The sequence below is a fragment of the Phaethon aethereus genome, assembly GCF_964289735.1.
Source record: "Phaethon aethereus genome assembly, chromosome: 1".
Classification (NCBI taxonomy): Eukaryota; Metazoa; Chordata; class Aves; order Phaethontiformes; family Phaethontidae; genus Phaethon; species Phaethon aethereus.
The window spans coordinates 214,460,455-214,485,755 of record NC_138575.1 but is presented as its reverse complement, the minus strand read 5'-3'; the positions used below and the strand labels follow the sequence as shown (position 1 = coordinate 214,485,755).

The 25,301-nt window shown below is 47.1% G+C and overlaps 2 protein-coding genes across 2 annotated transcripts in view; one reads left to right on the top strand and one right to left on the bottom strand.

Annotated features, from left to right (window-relative positions):
- Positions 1-1,056: 1,056 nt before the first annotated feature.
- On the bottom strand, positions 1,057-4,909 carry FZD4 (frizzled class receptor 4). Its single transcript, XM_082013311.1, has 2 exons — positions 4,554-4,909; positions 1,057-3,494 (listed from the first exon to the last, which is right to left on the bottom strand). The coding sequence occupies exons 1-2, from the start codon at positions 4,812-4,814 to the stop codon at positions 2,166-2,168; spliced, it is 1,590 nt and encodes a 529-aa protein (XP_081869437.1). The 5' UTR covers positions 4,815-4,909; the 3' UTR covers positions 1,057-2,165.
- Positions 4,910-23,209: 18,300 nt separating this feature from the next.
- TMEM135 (transmembrane protein 135) overlaps positions 23,210-25,301 on the top strand; it is a gene marked incomplete at its 3' end in the record, with an annotated part of 196,066 nt that continues 193,974 nt past the window's right edge. Inside the window, exon 1 of the mRNA XM_082001436.1 lies at positions 23,210-24,027. Coding sequence (XP_081857562.1) covers positions 23,887-24,027 — 141 coding nt within the window. The 5' untranslated portion in view covers positions 23,210-23,886. The remainder of the gene's footprint in view (positions 24,028-25,301) is intronic.

Sequence of the window (25,301 nt, the reverse complement as noted above, 5' to 3'; positions counted from 1 at the left end):
AACTCCTTGTACACAGAGGAATAACCAGATCCAAACACAACACTAATAGCAAGAGACTTTATGGAGAGGATGAAAAGGCTCGGCTGGTATGCGGCATTGGCCAAGACAATGCTTGTGCGTCTTGAACAGAATGTGTCAAGTTGTCACTTGTTCTGCTGGAGAGGGAGCCCAACCACAAAGACTGCAATTAGGGTTTGTTTGGGGTTTGGGTTTTTTGGGGGTTTTTTTGTGGGTTTTTTTTTTTTTTAAAGTGCTCTAGCACATGTTTCAACACTGACGTTGAAACAATACACACTTCTGGGACAGATTAGTGCTCATGGCCAGAGCTGGAATGAACTGTGGTTTGGGAAGCATGGGGCACCTGTGTGAAAAGCGAGGACTGCAATAAAGCAGTGGCTGTTCTCAGCTGCCCTCGAAGGTCGTGCGAGTTGGGGCACGGGGGGGATGCTCTGCAGCTGACCAGGTTCCACACAAACAAATGAGGCAGAAGTTTAGGGCACACAGGTAAAACAAAAGGTCCTTCAAAGGTATAGAGCATCAGGATGGTGTTCTCTTAAGTGCTTCTCGGATATTTCTATTTGCATCATCTTTTTTATTAGCCAAACAAGCCCCCAACACAAGGTTCAAGCTCCTCATAAGCACAAGCCAACACTTCCTCAAATAAAAGGATAAGAAAACTCAACAGTTGCTAAAAAACATTATTCACCAAGAAGTTGAATCTCTACTCTTGGGATCCCTTTACAAAAACTGGAAGTGTCTCTTGGCGTTCCTGAGGACTGAATGCCTGCTCACATTCTGCATGTAAATATATATTAAAAAAAATTTTTCCATAACTGTCAGTGAGCAATATGAGCATCACTGTGAGGCAGTCAGCTGTACTGCGATGTCATGGGCTGAGAATGTTCTTTTAATTGTAACTGACACACATAATTATACAACTGATCTGTGTGAACATGAGGTTGCCAAGGAACTTAACATTTCACTTTTCCCTAGACTGGCGTCTGCAGAGATAGCATCGCACCGAATGAAATATTTTAAGACTTAATTGCTTCATGCAATTGGTCTCCAGAGAGAACCAGATAAGTTTACTTGGAGAAAACTGGCATTGTTTGAAGAGACCCTCAACTAATTTTTCTCTTTCCTGGAGGAAGGAACACTATAATGTAAGACTTTATTTAAAGCTATTAAATGCAGCAGAGTAAAGCAGTCTGCTGGAAATAGCAGGAGCACCTGAAGGGACAGGAACAGAGGCAGACGGATAACGATAATTGATGCAGAAGATCAGGCACAGTTTCCCAGCTCCCACTAACTCCTCTACTTCTGACAAAGGCCTTCAGTAAAGCTTTTAAAAAAATAAAAATATTGATAGAACCACAGAATAATTCAGGTGGGAAGGGACTTAGGGTGGTCCAAATTCTTGCTTGAGGAAGAGCCAACTCTCAATTCAGACCAGGCTACAGATGGTAAAGAGAATGAGTCAAAATTATTATTAGACCATCAGATGACTTAAAGAATCATTCTCACCAATACCTCACTAAATCCTACTCATTATGGGTAACTCCCAGACCTGGAAAGTCTACTTGGCATTTGTTGGAGCCTGATCCTTGGCTGATTTGTGCAGTGTATGCGAGCAACAGAATTCCCCAGGGCGTAAAGACACAACCCTCAGCAAGCACTTCCTTCACGATGCTTAACTCAGAAAGAAGAGATCTAACTGAGGTCCTGGGTGCTCCATCTTCTGATAACTGGACCCTAAATCAGCCCAGAATTTGGCCCCAGACCGCCTTTCCTCCATCAGCTGTAAGACGATGAAAAGAAAACAACATTCCACAGCTGTGGGCTACAGTCCCTCAGCTTCTAAAGGCTTCAGTATATTGCATCCTGCTTTAAAAAAAAAAAAAAAAGAATATAACGTGTTTGGATATTTCACAGCTTTTAAAGCCTCCCTGGGCTTTCCTATTTTTGGGCAGCATGGTTTATGGCTATTGTATCTGCAAGCTTGATCTTTTTGCTGTTTATTCTTTAAGGCTTTTTTTTTTTTTTATCATCCCCCAGAGACAGGTTGTGTAACTGCCTCCCTACTCTACTCCCAACATTTACACAGCAACGCTTACACACGATCAGTCTTTCCCAGGAGAGCTGACCATCGGGTTGTCATCCTTCTCTCATACCACGGTCTCGTTCCCTTTTCCAGGTTTCACCCAACCGTCTGTTCTCTTCTCTCGCTTGACTTTCCCTGAGTTCACCAGTCTGTTCGAGCACTTCTGCCACGTGTGCAGAGTTTTGGCTGACCAGATCCACATACCTGATGTAATACCCACCAGGAGGGACATGAAGATTTTGAGCATCTCCACTGCCATATTGGAATCATCGGCTGAATAGCGGAAAATGGCCCAGTTGGAGATTTCATAGAAATAACAGGCAATGACACACGTAGCTGGGACAGTGTACAGCACTGAAAAGACACCGATTTTGACCATCAGCCTTTCCAGTTTGTCAGTTTTAGTTCCATCTTTCTGAAGATTTGACCTGATTTTAAATAAGGCCACGAGTCCTGCTGCAATGAATAAAGTCCCAATGACCAGGTAGGTAAAGAGTGGAGCGACTACAAAGCCTGTCAGTGCATCTAGGTTCTGGTTCCCAACGTAGCACAGACCAGTGAGCTCGTCTGCATCTACTAATCTCATAATCAAAATGACGATGGTCTTCACCGCGGGGATAGCCCAGGCTGCAATGTGGAAGTAAGAGCTGTGCATTTCTATAGCTTCATGGCCCCACTTGAGTCCTGCAGCCAGAAACCACGTCAATGTGAGAATAACCCACCAGATGGAGCTAGCCATCCCGAAAAAATACATCAGCAAGAAAATTATAGCACATCCTGTGTTCTTAAGACCTTCTTGGATAAGAACAGGTTCTGCTGCCTCTTCAAAATCACAGGATATCCTCTCCCGGCCCACAGTTAGCCTCACAATATAAGCAATGCTATAAATATTGTAGCACATGCTCAAAAATATGATTGGGCGCTCCGGGTAGGAAAATCTGGATGAATCAATCAGGAAGGTCAGGACTGTGAAGGCAGTTGAGACGAAGCAAAGACTGGCCCACACGGCCATCCAGATATCTGTGAATTCCTTAGCGGACCTGCTGTAGAGACCAGCGTCATAGCCGCACTTCAGGACACAGTTCAAGCTTCTCTTCACCCAGATGTACTGATCCGAGTTGGACCCCATGCTGTGGCACTCTTCTCCAGGCTGCAGGGAGGTCTTGCTGTGAAGTGGAACCTCTTCGTCTCCTGGGCCCTCCATGCACATGTGGTTGTGATCATTCTGGGGTGGGAATTTGCTGCAGTTTAGGCTGTCAGGCCAGGCAAATCCAAATTCTTTTAAAACGGGTTCGCATCTTCTTTTGACAGAGAGGCACATGCCACCGCAGGGACCTATGGGGATGTTAATCTTCTCTGTGCACATCGGGACGTAGACCGAACAAAGGAAGAACTGGAAGAGAGAAACAGAAATCACAAGTGCGTTAGGGGAAAATTTAACAGGTCAAAATATAACAAGTTTTCTTTTTTTGCCTTTTTAGCAGTAATATTTGGTCTTTTGCCTTAAAAAACAGGAAGCAGCATAAAACAAATAAACCAAGAACAATAAAAACAAAGGAGAAAAAAAACCCCAAACCCTAACGATGTTGTCTTCTTACAGTGCAAACGTGGTCCGGAGCCAAAGCCTGAACATTTCACTCCCCAGATTAGCTCCATGTAAATTTAGCCTATCAGTTTCAATAAAGCGAGTGGGATTCAGCCAGATCTAAACCTCAAGGGTGCAATTTAGGAAGGCAAAAAAACAAATTTAAGCGGTTTAAACAAATACATATATTTGTTCTAGGCACTGCCTGGATACTACGGCTGACAAACAAACAGAAGAAAAGGCATTTATCGAATCACTCTGGGGCACGATCCTCCTAGAAGAACGTGTTTTTCTTTTACCGTACGGTCACATACGTATTTGCAACAGTAATAAAACGCCGTTTTCTCGGGTTTTGACTAATCGCAACTCCGCGGACGCTGTCGCGGGGTCGCGTGCGGGCTGGGGAGCCCTGCCCCAGAGCCGCGCTGCGGTTTGCCGGCCGAGACCCGCGCCCGCGGGGGGAGGACCCTGCCGTGCGCCCGGGGAATGGCTCCGGAGAAGAAGCCCTGGGGTGGCCGGCGGCCCCCGCAGCCCGCTCCCGCCGCTGCCCTCGGGTACGGCAGAAACGGAGGGCCCCGGGCAGCCGAAGCGCCGGCAGTCCCGGCTTTCCCGGAGCGGGGGGGACGCGCACGGACCGCGCCGCTCCCGCCGCCGGGCCGGGCCGCCCCCCCGAGGCTGCGCTGCCCGGTCCCGCCGCGCCCTGCCGAGACGAGCCGCGTTCTCCCGCGCCAGCGAAGGGCTTTCGGGTCTGTGCTGGACTGAGCCGAGGGGATGGGGATGGGCACGAGGGGGGTGGCAGCCGGGCCGGGCGATGCATAGCTCCCCCCGCGGCCACGCACGAAGGGGACCCCCGGGGCCCCGACCCACCTGGAGCTGGCTGGAGCAGCCGTACTGGATGAGGGGGGTGAAGGTGGTGAGCTGCAGCTCCGCGTCCGCCTGCAGCTCGTGTCCCACCAGGTTGGGCATCTTGGTGACATTGTAGCCCAGGTTCTGGCACATGGCGATGCGGATGGCGTCGCAGCGCCGCTCCTCCTCGTCACCGAACCCCCGCGCCCCGCCGAGCAGCCCCGCCAGCAGCACGGCCAGCAGCCGGGCGCGACCGGCCACCCCCCCCCCGCCCCCCGCCATGGCCCGAGCAGCGTCCCCCGGCCCCGGCCCCGGCCCCGGCCCCGGCCGCGCCGTGCCGCACGGGCCGGCTCCAACGGGGAGGGGCCGGGGGCGGCTCCGCTATTAAAGAGCCTCGCCGGGAAACTGCCCCGGGGAGGGGCGGCTCCGCCCCGCGCCCCCGCCCCGCCGCGGGCAGCCCGCCCCGCCGCAGCGTCCCCCCCGGGGGGGTCCTACCTGCGCCCCCCACCCGCTCCCTGGGGAGCCCCGACACGCACCCCCACCCCCGAGAAGCAACCTTCCTTCTGGCAGCACCCCGCCACCCCTCGCAAGCCCCCCCCTCCTCGCTGGGGACCCCCTATCTGCACCCCCCCATGTCCGTCCCTCGGGAACACGGCGGAGAGCCCCGGCCATGCCCCTTCTCCCCACAACGGGTCCCTCCTTCCACCCCTCCCGCGTGTCTAGCCCCACTGGGAGTCATTCCCCACCGCCCCGTGGCCCCACCGTGCCTCCCCGGCGTGGGTGCTGACCCCAGGGGCTCCCCATGGCACCCAAGCCCAGTTCTCCAGGGACAGGGTGGGCTGAAACCCCAGCACACACGTTGCTGCACCCCCCCTTCCCTCACTGCTTCTTACAGCCAAGGGCACCCAGATTCTTCCTGGGTTAAAAATATCCGGGGTGGATAAGCCGTCACTTTTTCTTCATAATGAGTTAAATTGCGCCGCTGGCCGCCAGGTTACAGCTGGGTTTTAGTGTTCTTTGTTTTTTCACGGGGGCCAAGAAAGCCAGAGGGCACTGCTAGGTACCTTCTGGCTTTTGTATAAATCCATGTAAAATAAATAAGTGTGGATGAAGCACTGGTGAATTTGGAGGGGAAAGGGCTGGATGATCAAGCAGACCTTTAAGGTGTCAGCTGGAGGAGGGATTAAGAGCAGACAAATGTGGCTTGCGCTTAAATTCTCTCAGTATTGTTTACACCTGTAATAAAATCTGGTTGAGCTGGTTGTGCCTTTAGCAAAAATATGTCATCTATTAATGAATTGTTTGTAAAGCACTTTGAAAATGTTTGTAAAGCCCCGGTTAAGTGACCTCGTACTGCGTGCGGCATGTGCATGTGCTCCGGAGCATGTCCCTTGCGAGCAGCTATGCCTCCATATGCACCTTGGGGCTTTCGCTCCGCCCCGACGTCTCCCGGACACATCTCTGGACTAGGACTAAGACTAAAAGTAAAGCTAAAACTAACAGACTAAAGCAGTGCTTAACAATGGTTCCTTTCCAGGCACGAGACTGCAAATCGCAGCAAAACCCACGCTATGAAGTGCCCCGTGCTTAGTCACTGTGGGTTTCCCCTCTGCGGCTCCTCCGCCTTCGGGGTTTTTTCAGCTCCGGGATGCAGAGGTGTGAGCTGCACCGTGATGTTGTAGGGACTGATGGGCTCTAAGCGTGCTTTCCTCTAGCCAGACGGATAGTCTTTTAAGTGAGGTTTCACAAGCATAGATATTTACATAGCTTTTATCACCGTTAATATACTTTACTGCTAGCTCCAATAAACGGTGCCTCTAACCTCACAAAATCCTTGTGAGGCAGACAAGTAATATTATCTTAACTTTTTAAACACGCAGGCAGACAGTGCTACAGTCCCAAGGTCAGGTAAGGAGTTGACGAAGAAGTCAGCAACTCAACCGTATCTTGCAAGGCCCATATTCCCTCCCAAGCGTGCCGTCCGCCGCCAGCAGCGCTCCGCGGCCGGGCTGGGCGGATGATAATGCTGTGAACACACAGTGTGCTACACACGCCCGCCGAGCTTGCTGCCAGCCCCGCCGAGCTGCTCCCAGTCCCACCAGTTTACCATCTAGTTCAGACCAGCACGGGGCATGGGTGATGGGCGCACTCCACGCAGTCAAAAGCAGGAGGCAGAGACACCCATGGGAGAAATTTTGGGGGTTTTTTTGGTCCAAATTATGTAGGCAAGAAGACTAGAGGGAGGATCATGGTGACCTTAAAAACTATGCGTCTTTGTCTCAGTATATGAAAACCATTTGCAGTCTCCTGCTGCAGTTAGGCACCGATGCAGAGTTTGTTGCTACCAGAGCAGGACCTTTGCCTGATTCCCATGAAAAAAATCACCTACTGCATATTCAGCAGTTACGCAGCAAGAGCTTCTGCCCGTGGACCTGGTCCTTGGACTCAGGAAAGGGGCAGGGGGACATTTTAAAGTCACGGTGGACACAAGTATCTTTTCAGAAGAAGAACTCTTCCCCCCTCAAAAAAAAAACCAACACAACCCTACCACTATTGCTTTTTCTTTGAGAAGACTAAATAAATATTAGAAAGTGCTACACTGCTGTGTTTGCTTTGGAAAGTCTTTTAGATAATGGGAATTAGTTTTCAAAACAAGAGCGCTGGGAGAGGCGGCGGCAAATCATAGGAGAGGTCGGAGTTGGAAAAAATGGTAATTACCCTGCTTTAAACCTTATGCATATATTAACAGTGATTAAATGTCACCATGATAAGAATGTGCATAATAGTTTCTTTAAAGAGATTAAAGTAAGAAACCTCCAGGATGGTGGATTTATAGATTCTTAGATTACTGGGCAGTGTGAGATGCTGGCCTGAATCCGGCACAGCAAAAGCCACGTTCTTTCCTCGATTATTGCCTGACTTACAGCATTTGTTTTTTTTTAGTAAATCTGATTTCGATTTTGAGGTTGCCTTCATTAAAGGATCAGCGGCCACCCTGATAATTGTTATTTATTGTGGCTGCCAATAACTGTATTTGGTTTACAGTCTGAGTTATCTGCAGCTTCCAGCCACTGACTTTTGTTCTATCTTTACCGGCCAGGTTGAGAAGTCATTACCAAGATTACCCCTGTAGGTAATGTCAGGCTGTGATTAAGTCACCCTTTGACCTTTTTGTAGTAAGAAAAATAGATTGAACTTCCTGAGTTTCTTACTGTAAGGCATCTTTTTTGGTTCTTTAATCATACTTTTGATTTTAAAGGAGCAAGATTTGACCCTGGTGTTTGAACAGCACTTTCAGCCCAAACCATCCTTTACAGTCTTAATGGATATGTCTGGATTAGTAGCCTAAGCACCCTTAGTCCCTTAAGAGTCAACTTTCAGAAGGCAACCCGCATAACAGGAAGTACATGAATATAAAATCCTACCTATAACTTATTATTATCTTGTTATTACTATTTCCCCCTTAGGTTTGTATATGTTTTTTTGCATATTTATTAAAGCTGTGAACACTTTTTTACATTACATAAAAAAATAATGCTTACCAGCATCTCTCAGAGTCTTCCATTGTCTTGCAGGATATCTGAGAAGGTTCATAACTCTTCTCTGAACACTTTCAGTTCATCAACGTTTGCCTGACCTGTAGCAGTAGAACATGGCTCAGCTTTCCCGCAGCAGTGACACTAATGTCAAATGTTCAGGTAAAATCACCATTTCACTCCTACACAAGATCACTCTGCTTAGACCTCCAAGGACACGATCTACCCCGTAACATCACACTGAGAGCCAGGACTGATGCCTTGTGGGCAGATCTAAGAAACCTTGGGCACCCTGTTCATTTTTTTCAAAAAAGCAAATACCACGTTAGAATGTGGTTATTTTAACCAAATATAAATATTAACTTTTGGTCAGATTACTTTTATTCTAAAAATGCCTCGCTCCCTCAATAGACTGCAGAGGGAACCTAGGATGACTAGCCCAGAGGTGAAAACTCACCGAGAGGTGTCTAATGCTGGACGGGAGCAGTCCGTGCCTCCCTGCCGGTCTCCTGGGACTCAGTGACAGAGGAGGTTGGTATTGCCACCCAGAGAGTTCTTTTCAAGTTCTTGGATACCAGTTATCTAAACATGCAGGTTTTTTTAAAAATGTGTAACTTCTAGAGCTGTTTTGGGACATCGAAATTATAAGGTTGCATTAATAGCTATTAATTATCTCTGTCATGCAACTCATCTCATATATATATATATTTTCCAATATACAACAAAAATATCTGTCGGACACTTCTGTCACCTCCTTTGTTTACTGACAACTCCACAACTTCCACTGAGTAACGTAGCAGTACCATTAGTGATTTTCTCTTTGTCTCAGTTTACATAGAACACTTTTGCCTTTGACTGTCTGTCCATTGATTTTTTGGCTTTGCTTATTTCATCACATTCTTGTAATTGTTTTTGGATTTATATTTATTCAAATAAATGTCTCCTTTCTACTGTTTGACATTTATGCTTTTTTTTTAACTTTATTAACTTCAGAATTTTTAAAATTTTATTGAAGCTTTTTTCTTTAACTTTTCCATCTGTTAGTTAGCTGAATTTTTTAATCAAGACAGATCACTTTATTCAGTGATGGCTTTTCAGTCATCTAGTAGTATATTTAAAATTGCTTCCTAATTACTATTCACATGCTTAATATAAATTCTTTTCCCTGCTTACTTCTGTATTTTCTGAGGCTGACCCTTTTAAAGCGGGAAATATGTCTATTCCCCAATTTGCATCTACCCTGCTGTATTTATCATTATAATCAGCATTTCAATTGTCCCGTAACAATCAGGAAAAAAAGGATTTGTTTTGTCATGACACATCAAGTGAACATGGCTCTACTCGACCTCAGGAAGAAACCCAGTGCAGTGAGCTGCATATCACACAATCACAGAGTCATTAAGGTTGGAAAAGACCTTTAAGATCATCAGGTCCAACCATCAACCCAACATCATGCCCACTAAACCATGTCCTGAAGTGCCAGGTCCACATGGTTTTTGAACACTTCCAGAGACGGTGACTTCACCACCTCCCTGGGCAGCCTATTCCAATGCTTGACCACTCTCTCCATAAAGAAATTTTTCCTAATATCCGATCTAAACCTCCCCTGGCGCAACTTGAGGCCATTTCCTCTTGTTCCATCGCTGGTTACTTGGGAGCAGAGACCAACACCCACCTCACCACAACCCCCTTTCAGGTAGTTGTAGAGAGCGATGAGGTCTCCCCTCAGCCTCCTCTTCTCTAGACTAAACATATGTATTTATGTGTGTATATATATACATGAATGCAAATACATACATATATATATGTTTTAAATATATATAAAATATTCATAGATAATATGAGTGGGAGTGCCAGAGTGCAAACCCAGCCACATGCACAAGGCAGTGCACAGAGTGGTACCCTGATTCAATGATGTTGAATCAACCAGCATCAATCTCAGTGGGGCAGAATGTGTCCCAGACCTTAAAATAAAGGAGATAATATATGCAAATTTACCTGCCATGGTGTACTGCAGCATCCTTCTGGGCCTCATCCAGTGGGATTTGGCTCCTGATGCTCTCAGGATACCTTGTTTAGGTTTTTACCTTTGGTGTCTCCGTGTGAGCCGGCTCGCTCTGCAAAGGGAGACCCAGATGGTACCAGCAGTGGAGTCCAGAGGGCAGGTCTCCTGACCTGCTGCTGGTCTGTGTTCATGCAGACATGACTGTACCTTACTTTAAGGTACTTTGGTGCAGCTAAGCTGTGACTCATAGATCCCATATCTGGATTCACATGTGTAATTCCTCGCATGCCAACATGGGTCAACAGTTGCTCCATGACCCCTGAAAGTCAATATTTTGGTCTGCGCAGAGACCTCAGAATTTGGTTTTATAGCATTGTAAACAGGAAATGTCAGCGCTACTTAATATGCATCATTTTGGCAAATCCTTTGCATTTAGATAGCATCAAAACATTTGACGGCGCGAGAGGACCTTTCAGATTATCTGTGTATTTCTTTCCTTAGAAATCCAGGAGGCACAGATGTACCACACACGATGTGCAGCGGGGTGCTGAGAGCAAAGCTGGCCATGGCTTTCATAAGATGAAAGGTGCCCATAGAAAGGTCACTTTATGTGTTAGTATTTTTTCACGCAGCTATTTCTCTTTCTAAGCTTAAGAATAACTTTAATTATTGTTTTGAAACAGTTTTCCCAAAGCCCCTTTCCTCAAATAATTCAGGGGTTGATATACCCCTCCATCCAGATTAGCAGAACAAGAAGTTGCGATGCAAAGTCACTGTCAGGATCCGGTGAGACAAAAACATTTGCACGACAATTTTTTTCAGAGTGCAGCTACATTTATAAAACGTACTAAAATACAAACCTATCCAAAATAACCTTCCCTCCTCTGTTGCCTGATTTTACCAGACTTCTCGGGAAAGTTCTGCTGCAGAGATCCAGCATGCCCAAGTTCAAGAAAATCTGTTCCTTTTGGGAAAATCAGTAGGCTGTTTTGAAAATCAGACCCACGGTGGAGGCAAAATTCAGCCTGAACTTTGGACTCTATGCTTCTGCCTCCCAAAATGACTTTCAGTTTGAACTGCTACTCATCATTGCTTCTATAATGCTCAGAGATTCATATTTTGGCTTGAAATTTCCCACACTTGACCGTAGCCCAAGGGAATTTTTTTTTTCTGGAAAATGATGAACAGTTTTCTCAGAAAATTGTTCAGAGGCCCCTTTTTTTTTTATGCTCAGATAACTCCAAAACAGCTTGGTTTTATAACTTCAGATTTGGCATGTACAGAGTGCAATCCTGAAGGAGGAATGCACTTTTTGTCTTGTTTGAAGAAATTTCATTTCGCAACAGCAAATTAGCCTGAAAGTTTTGGAAATAATAGACCGATAGTTCACAAGGCGTGATTTAACCATGGTAGAAAATGACAGGCTGAGTTCTCTGGCTTTGAGAGGTCACGAGCCTCGCTTTATAAATACGGCTTAGTTTCCTTTTTGCAGAGTCATCTTTCCCACTAAATCTTTCTGCGTCCCGTTTTGCTTTAACTCTATGGCAGCGTCGGAGGTGGGTTCCCTTATGTTTGCTCTCCACAGGTGACGTTGTACTTGGTTCTCGGTGGCATTTTGCACGTTCTGTAAAGCAAATTTCACTCGATGTGATTGAAGCAGGACTCTTTCTGCCTTGCATGGCACGCTGAGTTAGATTACTGCTCCTCACTCACCCACATTGCACCCGATCCTGGTCCTCACACCCAGTTGTCACCCACATCACACAAACCTGCTTACGGACACAGGGGACAGATTTTTTTGAAAGCATCCTATAGTGCTTTCTCATCAAATGTATTACCCAAGAAGTGAATGCTAAGCTTTTAAACATTTAAATTAATTAATTTATCACCCAAGAAGTAAATACCAAGCTTTTAAACATGGAAATTAATTAATTACTTAAATGAATTAAATTTTTCAACTTTGGAAATTAAGTTAGGCCGAGATATAAGTCCCTTAAAATAGGAGCTGAGGTGGCGGATTTGCCGATACGCTTCGGCCGGTTTGCACTGCTCCAGCGCTACCACGACGAGCTGGTTTAATCAATCAGTTATTGCAAGCTTAAGGTTGTTCTGTGTCATTGGAGCAGCACAGAGCTCTCAAGCGTGCTGATGAACCCGGCCACAAATCTTAAAATGTATTTTTTTTCCCCATTAAAAAGCCCTTGTGAGCTGATACGCCGTGTTTAATTACATAACAGCAAGTATTGACTTGCAGGGCACGGCTGGGAAAAAAACCTTCTTTGTATTGTGTCAGGCAGGCGGTGGGTCATTCTCCTGGGAATAAAATTTGACATCTGCCAGGAGGTGAAGTTCGCTGCGTTCACACCGCTTCCGTAGCGCCTGCGAACACACAAAGGGGGACTGGGTCCACAGCGAAACCCGTCCCCGTGCCGGCAGGCACTGTTGGCACGACTCTCACGAGGAGCCGCGTCACGTGCCAGTAAAGCGGCTTTACGTTATACACACAACTGCCTCCAGGTCCTTATGGCATCGCAAAGAAGTTTAAATAGGCAGCAGTACTGCATTCTTCCAGCCGTAGTTGGACTGCCCAGTTCACAGCGGCAGTATTCTTCACTTCGTGGGCCACTTAAAATATAGTCACTGAGCGCTAATTATTTCCAAATTCCAGTCTCCTCTGCAATTCTTCTTTTTTTATTTATTTATTAATGGTTGTTTTCTCTTTAAATGATCACAGTATGCACTCAGTTTGGGAGCCGTTATAATTATTTCATTTAAGGAGATGTGTCTTTGCTAATACATGTAGACATAAAATATGGATGTAATCGCAGGAGACATCTGCTTTATTCTACTCCTTCTTTCAGTGTAGTTTATCCCACTTTCACTATAGTTTATCCCCCTTTCTCACACTGACAGAATTGCTCTTCCATAAACCATTTGCATATGACATTCATAGTTTTCCTTTTTCTGTACCTATTCCTATATAGTTAAAGCAGCGATACTTTCATATGAAGAAAAACACGTGAACTTCATTCCAGACAGTGAGAGGGACTGGTTTGACAAGTCTTTGGCAAACAGGTTTCTTAATTTTTATCCAAGTTGGCAAATTAATCATATGGATTACTGTTACATAGACCAAAGGACTTTCAAAATTAGTCTGAGCACAAATGATGTCATTCAACACTTGTCTGGAAGGCTTTGCTGCCATTTCACATCTACCTTGGGTTCCTTGCACGCCTAAGGCGATTACATGGAGGGCGACCCACCTGACTCTATGTGCACATATGCTCTTCCTCTGACTCCCTGGCAGGGCGTGTCCAGGTACTAATTGTTAGAAAACTAACAGAGTACAAAATAAATAGTGCCGTGATGATGAGGAGGGGTGGTGTGACCGCGAAAGAAAACAGATCAGCTTAGATTGGCTTCAACTGTCAAGGAACCGCACCCTGATTCTTTTCTACCATGCTGATCACGATGGTGTTTTAGCACTGTACTGAGGTTTTGTTATCAATGGAACAAATGCAGAATATTATTTTTATTATTGCTGGATCAAGCATTTGAGTATGTACTGATCTTTCATTCTTGAGCAGTGTAATTTATATTTAGAGGCTGACAATTCATCTAATTCCCCATAGACATATAGATGAACTTAGAAAATAACAAGAGTTTATGTGAATTCTGTTTTTCTCAGGCATTTTTATTCCTTGGAGAGACTTCCGTGGGGTCAAATTACCATGAAAACTAGGTTACCATGATATTTCAGTTCCTTATGGTAAAAGTTCACGACATTCATTACTGTTGACACTATACACACATCCTTGGGGAACTATGAAAACTTATTTTATACAAAAGAAAACTCCTAAAAACGTGCATAAAAAACATAAGAAAGCTGCCATTTAACCCAAATATTCCCCGAGCAAAACTAAAGCCAATTATTTCCCAAACATGAAAACTTCAGGCCACAGCTGGGCATAGCGCTGTATTGAGAGGTGAGGTTATTATTTATGACATAAAATCACTCCAGATGTATGAAGAAATCAGTTGGAAAGAAGACCGGCATATAGACCTCCTTGCTCTGAAGGCAAGGTGCAAAGCAATGAAGGGTCAGACTCCCAATTTAGACAAAAGCTACTGTATCTGCTCCTCCAGTGCAGCCAAAGCTTAGATGGGTCCCTCCGTATTTTAACCTTGTGGGAAAGGCTCTCAAGGGTGCACTTTGCCAGCACACCAAGACCACTGCCGTGGAGGACAACCACTGAGAAGACCAGTGTGGGTCTCCATGCTGCCCCAAACCTTGTCTCTCCTTACGCACCTGATGTGGGGGTTGTGCAGCCAAGGGTGAGTTTTTTGATCGTTTTTGCCGCTGCTAGGTTAGTCTGCCATTGAATCCTGTGCAGTCAAGGCAGACGGAGAAGGTACTCGAGAGTCCAGTTCAGATCTAATGCGGTGGTACTGGAGATGCCCCACTCTCTCTTGACTATCAAAGGAGTTTAGGATGTCTGTCTCATCCCTCAGCTGCTCCAGGGAGTTGGGTAAAGTTAAGAGGAATTAATATAGGCTCAGGTGTAATAAGAAGCTGGAGTCTAACCGAGAATTTATGCAAGAACCCTTGGGCAACAATGCAGAACCATAGGATAAAAATTGCTTAGCTTCAGCCTGACTAGAGGATCATTCTAACACCTTTATTGTAAGACTTGCACATAAAGTGTAATCCCATGCCTCTCCAGGCTCTGAATTACTAAAGGATGGACCGTGTCCCAGGAACACGATTTCGGTGAGTAAGAAGCCAGCATTTCAAGAAATCTTTTGTTAACATGGAGAGAGAGAATTTTCAAAAGTCCTTCTGTAAGTGGTACTGTTAAGACATGGCCTGGGGTTTATTTTCTTCAGCTAAAACAAACTGAGACACTGGATGTTAAGTGACAATTTTTTTGAGACTGGGAGCTGGTGACCTGTACTGTAAACCTGTATCTCTCTTTTTTTGGACCATTAATAATTAAAGCTCCTCCGTACAGTGGTAAAAGCAGTATACTCTTTCAACCGAGGCTATTTAGTTAACATAAAATTTCACTTCATCATCTGAAAATAAACTTTTCTGCACTATTTTTACATCAAATCTTTCTCCCTACACAGAGATGGATGCAGTTCAGTGGGGGTGGGAGTGCCGAGAGGAGGTATAATTTCCTCGCATACATCGCCATTTCCCATGTAAAGTTTATGGAAGTTCTGGTATGAGGGAACTTATTTGAAATATATCATTTGGGTTAATGTTGCTTCATGCCCATTCGGTGCTGAGACATGAATTGCACACTCATGGACATCAGGTCATGAACCGTCTTCAGTGTTTTTAGGGGCAGTGTACTATCCCAGCCAGGGCGGTATCAGTTTCCCCCTAGGTTTTTGACTGAAAAGATCCATATAAAACATTACCATTACACCTCTTCTCAAAAAAAAAAAAAAAATTTAGGCTAAATTCTTTTATTTTCTATAAATAGGATGTAAAAGGAAGGTGCTTTCCTGGTGTGGGAGGGGAGCGTAAAATGATAGCACGTCTGACCAGTTACCTCATCTCTATGCACATGCATACGCACTTGCATTCCAAGCTCTAGCCCACTCAGTAAGTTTTCTGCTCCCTATCTTCAAAATCTTCCAATGCTAAAAAACACCATAAAAACATCATGAGAAGCTTTCTGACAGTGACATACATCAGGCTGCAAAATGACCTCTCCCAGAGAGTGGTGAAAGCCCTATCGTTTATGTTATAAACAATAGTAATTCTTAACACATGATGTGCACAAAGCTGGACAAATATTAAATGATCTGCAGAACATGCCTCTGAGATGTTACTGCTGCACAGAGGCTGGATGGGGTTTTGGGCTTAGGGTCCAAAGAGCAAACCTATTCCTAATAAAGAATTTACACTGATGTTTGTCTCTTCTAGCTGGGTACTCAGATACCAAGATAACCCCACAGCATTTACTTACAACTAGGCAAAACACTGGAAACTATTCTCTGGAGAACAATATTGGGAGGGCCAAAGAAATAACCTCTTGCTTTAAGGAGGGGATTTTTTTAGAGACACAAAGTTAGGTGTCCGACCTGCATGGAAATCCAATGGGATCTGAGCACGTAACTCCCACACGGTTCTCTAAAAATACTGACCTTAAAATGTTAGATTTTTTCTTGGCCATGCCAGATGAGGGAAGTCTCTGCAGGAGACGTCTGTAAATGAGATCAGAACTCAACCATAAAACACTGGCAAAGTCATCTGGAGCACACAGAGCTGTGCTCAGTGATGAATATACCATTTCATTATTTTTGTGTTTATTACATTTTTTTTCCCATGTGTTGGTTTTGGTTTATCTGCAGTTTTGATTTTGATTTGTATTTTATTATAATTTACTTTCATTTGCTTGTTCTCAGTCTATTTACAGAGAACAAAAGAATGCACAATGTAGAACAGTAGAATAATAGTGTTTATTTTCACAAGTTTGGACCGATCAAATAACTCACAAGTCCCAAAGTGGAACCATGCCTGAGGTGGGTTAGGTCATCTTGAGTGTGGGGAAACAAACAGAAATACCCCATTCTTCACTATTGTTTATTATATTTATGCCACTTGGGAGTTTTAACAATACCACATATATAAAACATTCGTTCTTGCTTTCTGCACCATTCAGAGTTTTCTCAAGGCTCTTTGGTGCTTTTTTTTTTCCTAGGGACACTGCAGCGTTGCTATGCTTTAGTGACTTTCTCAACCGATTTAGCAGAAATGTAAGAAATGGCCCCTAGGAATGAGCCAGCGGTGCTGAAAAGGAGGTTTTGTTCTCTGAATGCTTCTATGTTTAAAAATGGTTCTTTTGACAGTTTTAACTAGTTTGCTTCAACTTCTGTCCTTGGTTCTTTTTCATGTACATTCAAAGCTCGGTCCGGCAGAGAGAAACCAAAAGCAGAGTCTCTTGTTGCCATCAGTTTCTTTGCAGTCCCATCACATCCGTAACTGGCTTTTTATACTGCCTTGATTTTTGACAGGAGGTCTAAATGTGGAAGTCTAGAGCCACATCTGCCCGCTTAAACCCAGTATTTCAAAAGCTAATAGTAACCATGGGTGTGTTGCTTCTTTCCTTTACAGTTTGAAGGTATTTCAAGACACCTTGCAGCAAAGGGGAGCTGCTCAGCCACCCACCTGAAACTAAAGGCAGAGGGTGCAGCTTGCCCCAAAGAGCCTCCTCCAAGCCATGGACCCTGCTCACAGCTTTGGACATCCAGAGTCCTGCTGAAGGACGATGTCATTTATCAACCCAACACTGCAGGATAACCCAAAATCACTGCCAGTTTGCTTGAAAATACAAACCTGCAAAATGCAGTGGTTCAGCAGCTGCTACTTTGGCTGCTGAATTCTGCTGCTGTGGTGTCCAAGCGCTGGCAGCAGGAGTGATTGGAGTCCGGAGGCTATTTCAACAGGAGTATTTGAAAATTAAGTTGCTGAAATTTATTGTTCATTATTCCTCTGGAAAAACTCAGGCTTAAATTGAAAGCCTTTTTAAAAGTGCTGAGTCCTTAGAAACTAGCATTAGTTTTCAAAGGAGCTGTTGGGTGCTCGGTTGCTTTAGAATAACTATATTTCTATCTGTGGCCTTCCCAGCCCAACTTTATGGACTGATGGTTTTATTACAGAAACTTTAAGCGCACTAGGAACTTCAAACAGGGAAAAAAATGGCTCCTTCTGAGTCTTTTCTTAAGTTCATGAAACTATTCATGACTTTGAAAAAAGTCTGTGTTTGAAGCATAAATAATGTTGCAGTAACGACCTCAAAAAAGATGGAAATGGGTGAAGAGGAGTGGCAAACAAACTTTTTTAACTTGAGGATTTCATCATTCATTCCTGCCTCCTTTTTCTCTCCTACTTTGTGAAAGATCCTCTGCATCGACGCTGCTGAAGAACAGCCAACCACTGACTGCTGCTCCTGCAGGCAGACGGGAATGACCAGCTTGTGTCTACCTTACTCCGGGCCAGACATCTCTAGAGCATTTTTATCTTAGATCTCATTCAAAAGGCCCAAAGAAGAGTCAGAGAGCGAAAGGCACGGACAGCGGAGATCCAGAGCTCTAGTTCACTCCTTGGACCTCTTTAGGAGTGCAGACCCCTCTGATGCTGGCTCAGAGCCCCGCTGCAGCAGCGTGCAAGCCCAGCCTGTTCTCATCCTTCCCACACATAGTCACGGAAAGGTGAACATCATCTGTTTCAAGGCTGCTTGCCCCCAGCTGGTATGCAGAAATGAAGGACATGGAAGCTATGTGGGAGAGGTCTTTCCTGACTGCTGAATTTGATCACCGAGACTGGAGGATGGCGGAGGAAGGACACAAGTTCCAGACACAGCACTGTGACTGTAGAGCACGGGCAGACATACCTTTTGACAGCACACAACCTGTCCATCAGAAAAGATTCTATTCCATCTGGGTGGTGCAAAGGTGGGTTGTAGAGGTTTCGGTCAAATGAAGGTTGGGAACCAGCCTTTATTACCTGGGCGAGGGAGTGTCAAGCACAGGAGTACACTGAGGTACCTGGATGAGGCAAGACGGGATGTTGCATTCCTTCCAGAACTACAGAAAGCACTTTCCTGGAAAGCAGGAAAGCAGCAGAGAAGCAGCAGGGTCACAGTTGCTGTTCTGGGCCGCTCTTGGGATGCTGTCCACATGCATGCCTCTTACTCCCCTTCTAGTGAATCCAGTGACTTAATTTAGCCTTTAACAACCAATTCTGTCACCTGATGTAGAAAGGAGAAATCACTGTCTCCAGGAACAGCAGCACCACAGGCTAAATTCAGTTGAAGTATAATTCTACCAACACCAGTAGCATGAATATGGCTCATATGACACCTCTTGGTTTGGCCTGCAGAAATCAGTGTGGTGAACATTAGGATTTTATTTTCCTGATGTAATCCTTGGTACCTCTGTAAGAACGGCTGCAACATTTATGTCTGGAAAAAATCCAGATTTGTATAAACTGGAAGATATTATTGTGTGTATTAAAATGTTCACAGGGTATTATCCCACAGCCCATCCCATATTTATTTTGGAAATGATTGCATCTGGAAAATGGGAAAACTTCCAGTTAATTCCTTTACCTTGAAATATCAGCAAACATGAGAGTATTTTGAGATTATTCCCTGCTAAAAAATGAGTAAGTAGCATTCATGACTGTAAGCCAAAAGAGAATCTCTCTTCAAAATGGGTTAAGTTTAAAGTGTAAGTAGTTTCAGAGACAAGGGTGAAAGTAGTTCTTCAAGGGTCCTTCTCTCCCTGGTGGAAAGTAAAAACCACCTCAATTAATGGCCACTGACTCCATTCAATATAGCCATTTCATGTATTAGTGATGTATGTTACAAGCTTGTGGTTTATTTCTACAAACCTAATTATATACTGCACCAACCATTTGTCCTGGCTTTTGAAAAAAAAGGGAGCTTGGTGGAGCTGACTATCCCTAGGTACATCACTGATGGCATGAAACTCCAGACCTCCTTTCTCAAAGGTTTTCAGCACTCTCCTGAAATTTCGTCCTTTTTTACAAATTTTCTGGCCATATATTGACATCTCGCTGGTGAGCACCCAGCACAGCAACATCTCTAAGGTCCTCTGCAGTTTACTGAAGGCAGCAAACGTCTGCATGTACACATTACCTCCACTGATCTGAGCAGAAGGATGAATTTAATCCCTAGCTTTTTTAGCAGCAGAATATTTTTCAGCCTGGATTTCATAAACTTCATGATGGAGGCATGAGACAATCACAGAGATGGCAGGAGAACAAACCAAAGGAGAAAAACAATGAACGTGGAAGAATGGGAAAAGAAGGAAAGTAAGCAAGTGCAAAAAACCCCTTCTGCTGGAAAAAGCAGTTCTGCTGGAAAGGGCAGTTCTTATTGGAAAAGAGAAGCTACTTCCAGAAGTGAAGTTCAGGCACCGAGAACTGCATGAATAGCAGGGAAAAGCTGGATCACCTGTCCCAGGGGACAAAACAAGTACATGGCAAAAAAAAAAAAAAAAAAAAAAAAAAAAAGCACACAAGTTGGAAAGCAGCATGAGGAGAGGGCAAAGCATTACATTTCTTCCAAGTTAAAATGTTTCCAGATTGTTCTGATACTTAAAAATGTTTAGAAGGAAGATTTCCCAGTTCCCAATGCATTTGGAAGGCAAAGCCTCCTGCAATGTGAAGATCCCCGTTTGGCTTCTTTCCTCAGTTTCTTTGTTTTCCTGCCCGATTTTGTTCCAATTAGTTAATGCTGCGCCCTGGACTCCCAGCTAGACCACCTGGTAACACCGGTACCTACTCGCTGCGAAGGCAGGCGGAATTCTTCACACCTCCAGCCACCCTCAGGGGCTGAGAGGAGATATATAAATTACCGGCGGACATCAGATCTGTCAGGTATCAGCATATAGATAGCAGGTACACTGAAGATATCAGCAGAGAATGTTCTTGGGCTGTGAGACCCACTGAATGCTGGAAAGGCAGGCACTCCTCTTCTTCATTCAGCAGTTGCCACTCAAGCGATCCGATTCCCTAATACAACCAGTATCACCTGTATGGGTAAACCGGAGGATCGCAGTGCTGTCCCCTGCGCAAGGTCTGCTGCTAAAGACTGAGTCTGGCCCTGGACTTGCGCGGGAAGCTGTGCTTTGTTAATCCAGCTGCAAACGGGTACGTGGGCAACTGGAGGAGAGAGTCTAAACGCAGCGCGGTGCTGCCACGTGGTCCCTTGCGTAGCGCAAGGCACGGAGACTGGGATGCCGACACTGTCCTAGCCTAACGAGGCTTACATGCGTACCTGGCTTTTTTGGCTGCTTAAATTTTTATCCAGACACGCTGGTGTACCTGATACTACTACATTAATGAGGACCAGGGAGTAACTTGAGCACTTTCAGCTTCCCCTCATGCTTCTTAGCGCACGCCCTGGCTTTCTTTTTGGGACCACTCTGAGTAACTCTCTCCAAGGCACCTGGATATGGCAAGGCAAGCCCTGAGCAGCGTGTGCCACGTCACCTGGCCTTATGCCACGGGATGCATCGCCGGCAATCGTTTAAGTAACGTTATAGAGGCAGCCTGCTCTTCCCAGTACACGGCCTTGCTCACGCAACAAGGAGAGCTCCCAAAAACCCAGGTACTTACAGGGGCACCAGTAAAGGTCCTCAATGTTTTTATTAATTCATGTGACTCCTTCCTTTTCCAAGACTGTTTTGTCCCCGTTCCAATCAAGGGTGAGTTTCTCACAGGACAGAGTAGCCTGGGCTGGCATCCAATGCCAGTGGGGCTACCAGCGATATTCCGCCGCTGCTTCACCCTGAGGGCATCTCCCCAGAGTATTGCGACCGCATGGAAAAGGGCCTGGATCAAGGTCAGGGCTGTGCCGCCTTCTTTATTAGTGCATCTTCAGCGTCTTCCTCAGCTGGCCCAACAGGAGAGACGCAAAAGCCTCCAGTTCTGAGCAGGCAGCTATTCAGTCAGATCAGGGTTGCTGCACAAATGAACAGGGTACCTTCTTCACCAGTTTTCCTTAACTTGAGCAGGGGAAGTCCTAAAAAATGAGGGCTGTTTGCAAAAACATGTCTCAGAAGTGAAATTATTAGCTTATGCAATTATTAATATTGTATGTGACATAGTTCCCTGCCCACAAATACAAGGCAGCAAGCAAGCCTTAAACCCAGAGGAGCAGCAAAGCCAGAACACGCAAGCAAGAGGGCCAGAATCCGTATCTTAGGCAATAACTGCCTTTTCTGCCCACAAACAGCTCTTTAACAGAGTAATACAAAAACAGCAAGCAAGGCACTGGGTCCAAGCCAAAGTCCAGACAACGTTGCAGCAGGTTATCTTTGCCAACGCTGTTTCCCTGCCCGGGTCAGCACACAGCAATATTCACTGTCTTCGCCAGCCATGCAACCGCAGCCATGGGGGAGCTGCACCTCAGCATTACAGCTGAATTTAAAGTCATCTCCAGGGTTTTCTACTAGATTTTAAATACTGACTGTCATAGGCAGAGTTCTACCTAACACAGGGTTGGTTGGTCAAGCACACTTGACTGAAATAGCATAATTGAACTATTTAGGCCAAAAATCTCCCAACTGCAGATTTGCCAGGAGGCTGCAAATAGTCTCGCAGTGGCTCCGAGTTCTGCTGAACCGTCCAACTTGCCCATCTATGGGCTGCTAAATTGGAAATGCAAGTATGCTCTTGCACCCAGAGGAGGCTTCTTGGAAGGAACGGTAAAGGTTTTTGGAAAATTAACGTCAAATTTTCTCTGTCTTGTTGGGAGCAGTACAGGCTGGTCTCAAGTCTGACCAACGAGAGGAACACGCAGGCTGTGCAGGAGGATGACTTGAGGCAGGCTGTAAAGGGGAGGAATTTTCTTGCTGCGGGGTCGGCTCCGAGTCTGCATTTGACCGCAGGTTAGTTTGCTGATCTTCCAGTTTGCCTCGGGATGTATCTCGGGAGGTCTTGAAATAACCTCTCCTTGACTTGACCACTGCACAGAGCAAGTACAGAGCGTACTTGCTCCATCAGGACCGAGTGTTTGCAAACTGTTACTTAACAGAGACGAAGTGTAAGGTCCCCGGTCCCGACACACCCAGCCCACTTAGTCCCAAAATAATAAAAATTTCAAGCTGGAACCAGATGCCAGTTTTGCAGCTGAACTATAACCGTGTTATCAGTCACTGCCTTCATGGTTTTGGAAAACTCCATCATATTGCACCCTCCCCTTCTCTCCAAACCGGAGAGTACCAACCGGCTTCAATCCTCTCCTCGCAACGCAGTCGCTCCCAGTCCCCGCACGGCTGCAGTCGCCTTTCTCCCGCTCAGCTGCACCGGGGGGCGCGGAGCGCGGCCCGCACGCTGTACTGCGGGGGGCTGCACCGAGCCTTCGAGCACCAGCACCGCGCCGCTGCCCGCCACAGCCTCACAGCACGGTTTGGGTTGAAGGGACCTTTAAAGGCCACTTAGTGCAACCCCCCTGCAGGGAGCAGGGACATCTTCAACTAGAGCAGGGTGCTCAGAGCCCCGTCCAACCTGACCTGGGATGGTTCCAGGGATGGGGCATCTACCACTGCCCTGGGCAACATGGGCCAGGGTCTCACCACCCAAGCCTCCCCCCTGCTGCTGTGCAGCCCCCGCTCGGCTCTCCCGCCTGCTGCTGCCGCGCTGGGGGCTTGCGACCCGCCAGCTCCCCGCCCGGGGTCGCGGAGGGGGTTCCAGTCAGATTCTCCCTGCCTGCACTCCCTGTGGCCCCCCCCCCGGGCAGGGCATGGCAGGGATACCGGGCAGGGGTATCGGGCAGGGCAGGGGTACCGGGCAGGGATACCGGGCAGGGCAGGGTGCCGGCCCGGGCTCTGCGCTGCCGGGGCTCCGCGGCGGGAGGAGGGCCGGGGGCGGGGCAGGCTCGGGTTGGGGGGCAGGCTCGGGTGGGGGGGGAGCGGGAGCCCCGGCCGGGTGCGCGGTGCTGCCAGGGACGCGGGGAGGGGGGAAGGGCGGCACACGGGTGGGACACGCGCAGCGCCGCGCACAGACCCCGGCCCACCTGCGGCGTCGCCCCGCGCGGCGGCTGGCGTCGCCCCGCCTCTGCCGCTCCACGCCCCCCGGCGGCCGCGGATTGGCTGCGGGCCTCACGCGAGCCGCGCGGCGCGGAGGGGAGGGAAGGGGGGGGCGGGGGAGAGCGGCTGCCCGCTAATAACCCCGCCGCCGCCAGCGCCCCGCGCGACCTTTCTCCTGCATCGGCGGTGACGCGGCGGCCACGCGCCCCCCCCCGCCCCGTCCCCGCGCGCAGCAAAGATGGCGGCGCTGAGCAAGTCCATCCCCCACAGCTGCTACGAGATCGGGCACACCTGGCACCCGCGGTGCTCCCGGGCCGTCCTGCACGTCACGCAGGGGGCGCTGGCCGAGTCCCTCCGCATCTACAGCACCCTCTACCTGGTGGGTGTGTGGGGGGGGCCAGGGCACAGGGGTGGAGGGGCCTGGCCTTGGTTTTGGGTGGGAGGCTATGGGGGATGTCAGGGCGGGGAGGGCGGGGGCCTGAGGCCTGGCCTGGGATGGAGGGGAAGGGACGAGAGTTATGGGGTAGCCTGGCCTGGGGTGAGGGGGAAGGGTACGAGGAATATGTGGTGAGGGCACACGGGACATCAGAGCTGGGGGAGTCTGGCCTGGGGGGGAAGGGCACGAGGCATATAAAAGGAGGGAGCTGGTCTGGGGTGGGGGTAGAGGGCAGGAGAGATATCAAAGGGCAGCCTGACCCTGGAGTGAGAAGAGCAAAGAGCATGTTTTGGGGGGAGTCGGGTGCTAGGGAGGAGAGAGATGGTGGTGGGGACAGCTCGGTTTGAGGGCATAAGTGTTCTATGGGGGTAGAGCCTGATGCTTGAGGGGTGAGGGGCAGGAGCGGAGATGTGTATTGAATTTGGCCCTAGGAGGGGAGGAGAAGGGCATGGGGGGTGGTGGGGTCTGGTAGCAGAATGGATGCTGTGAGTGAAGCTGGTGGGGTGGGAGGACATGGACACAGCCCAAACGTATTTTCAACATTTTCCAGTACCTCTGAGACCTGAATAAAAAGGCTTCTTATTTGCCTGGGAGGCTAGCATTGTATCTTTGCCAGTAGCAAGTGTAATGCACGTGTGTGTTGCTGTTGGAGGCACCTTGATAATCAGTGCCTTAGGATCAAGGAGGTTTCGTTGTATAATGAAGCAAGTCTACAAAAATACATTAAGGCTAAAGGAGTCGAAGTATTGGGAGAGTATTGTACAGGTGAAGTATCTTAGCTTGAGCGTGCAGTTAGACTTGGTTATATCACCTCAGTTGCAGCTGGCTTTCTGCCAGTACATTAGGGTGTAGGTAGAGGAGTCAGGATCTGTTTGCATCCATCTGTGTAAACATATCCTGAAAGCTGATCTAAGCTAGAATCGCTGCAGGTGAGCACTCCCTTCTGTCCCCACCTCGGTGTTTCTCCTGTAGTGGTGCTTGCAGGATTGAGTAGTGAGCTGGCCCCAGGCAAAGTCCTGTAGAAAAACAAGTCATTGAGTATGTACTTTCAACTCTGTACCAGGGCTGGTGCAACAAAATTATCAGGATACGTAATAAAGAGAAGGGGAAGAGTGGGACTGCAGCAGTCCTGGCATAATTTAAGCTCCCATTGAAGTGTTCCTTGAGTGAAAATTGTGACAATATCCAGTTACATGATAATAAAAGTTAATTAACTG

Coding starts and splice junctions, on each gene's coding strand:
- FZD4 (XM_082013311.1), bottom strand. CDS start 4,814: ATGGCGGGGGGCGGGGGGGGGGTGGCCGGTCGCGCCCGGCTGCTGGCC. Junction 3,495..4,553: donor GCTGCTCCAGCCAGCTCCAG/GTGGGTCGGGGC, acceptor TCTCTCTTCCAG/TTCTTCCTTTGTTCGGTCTA.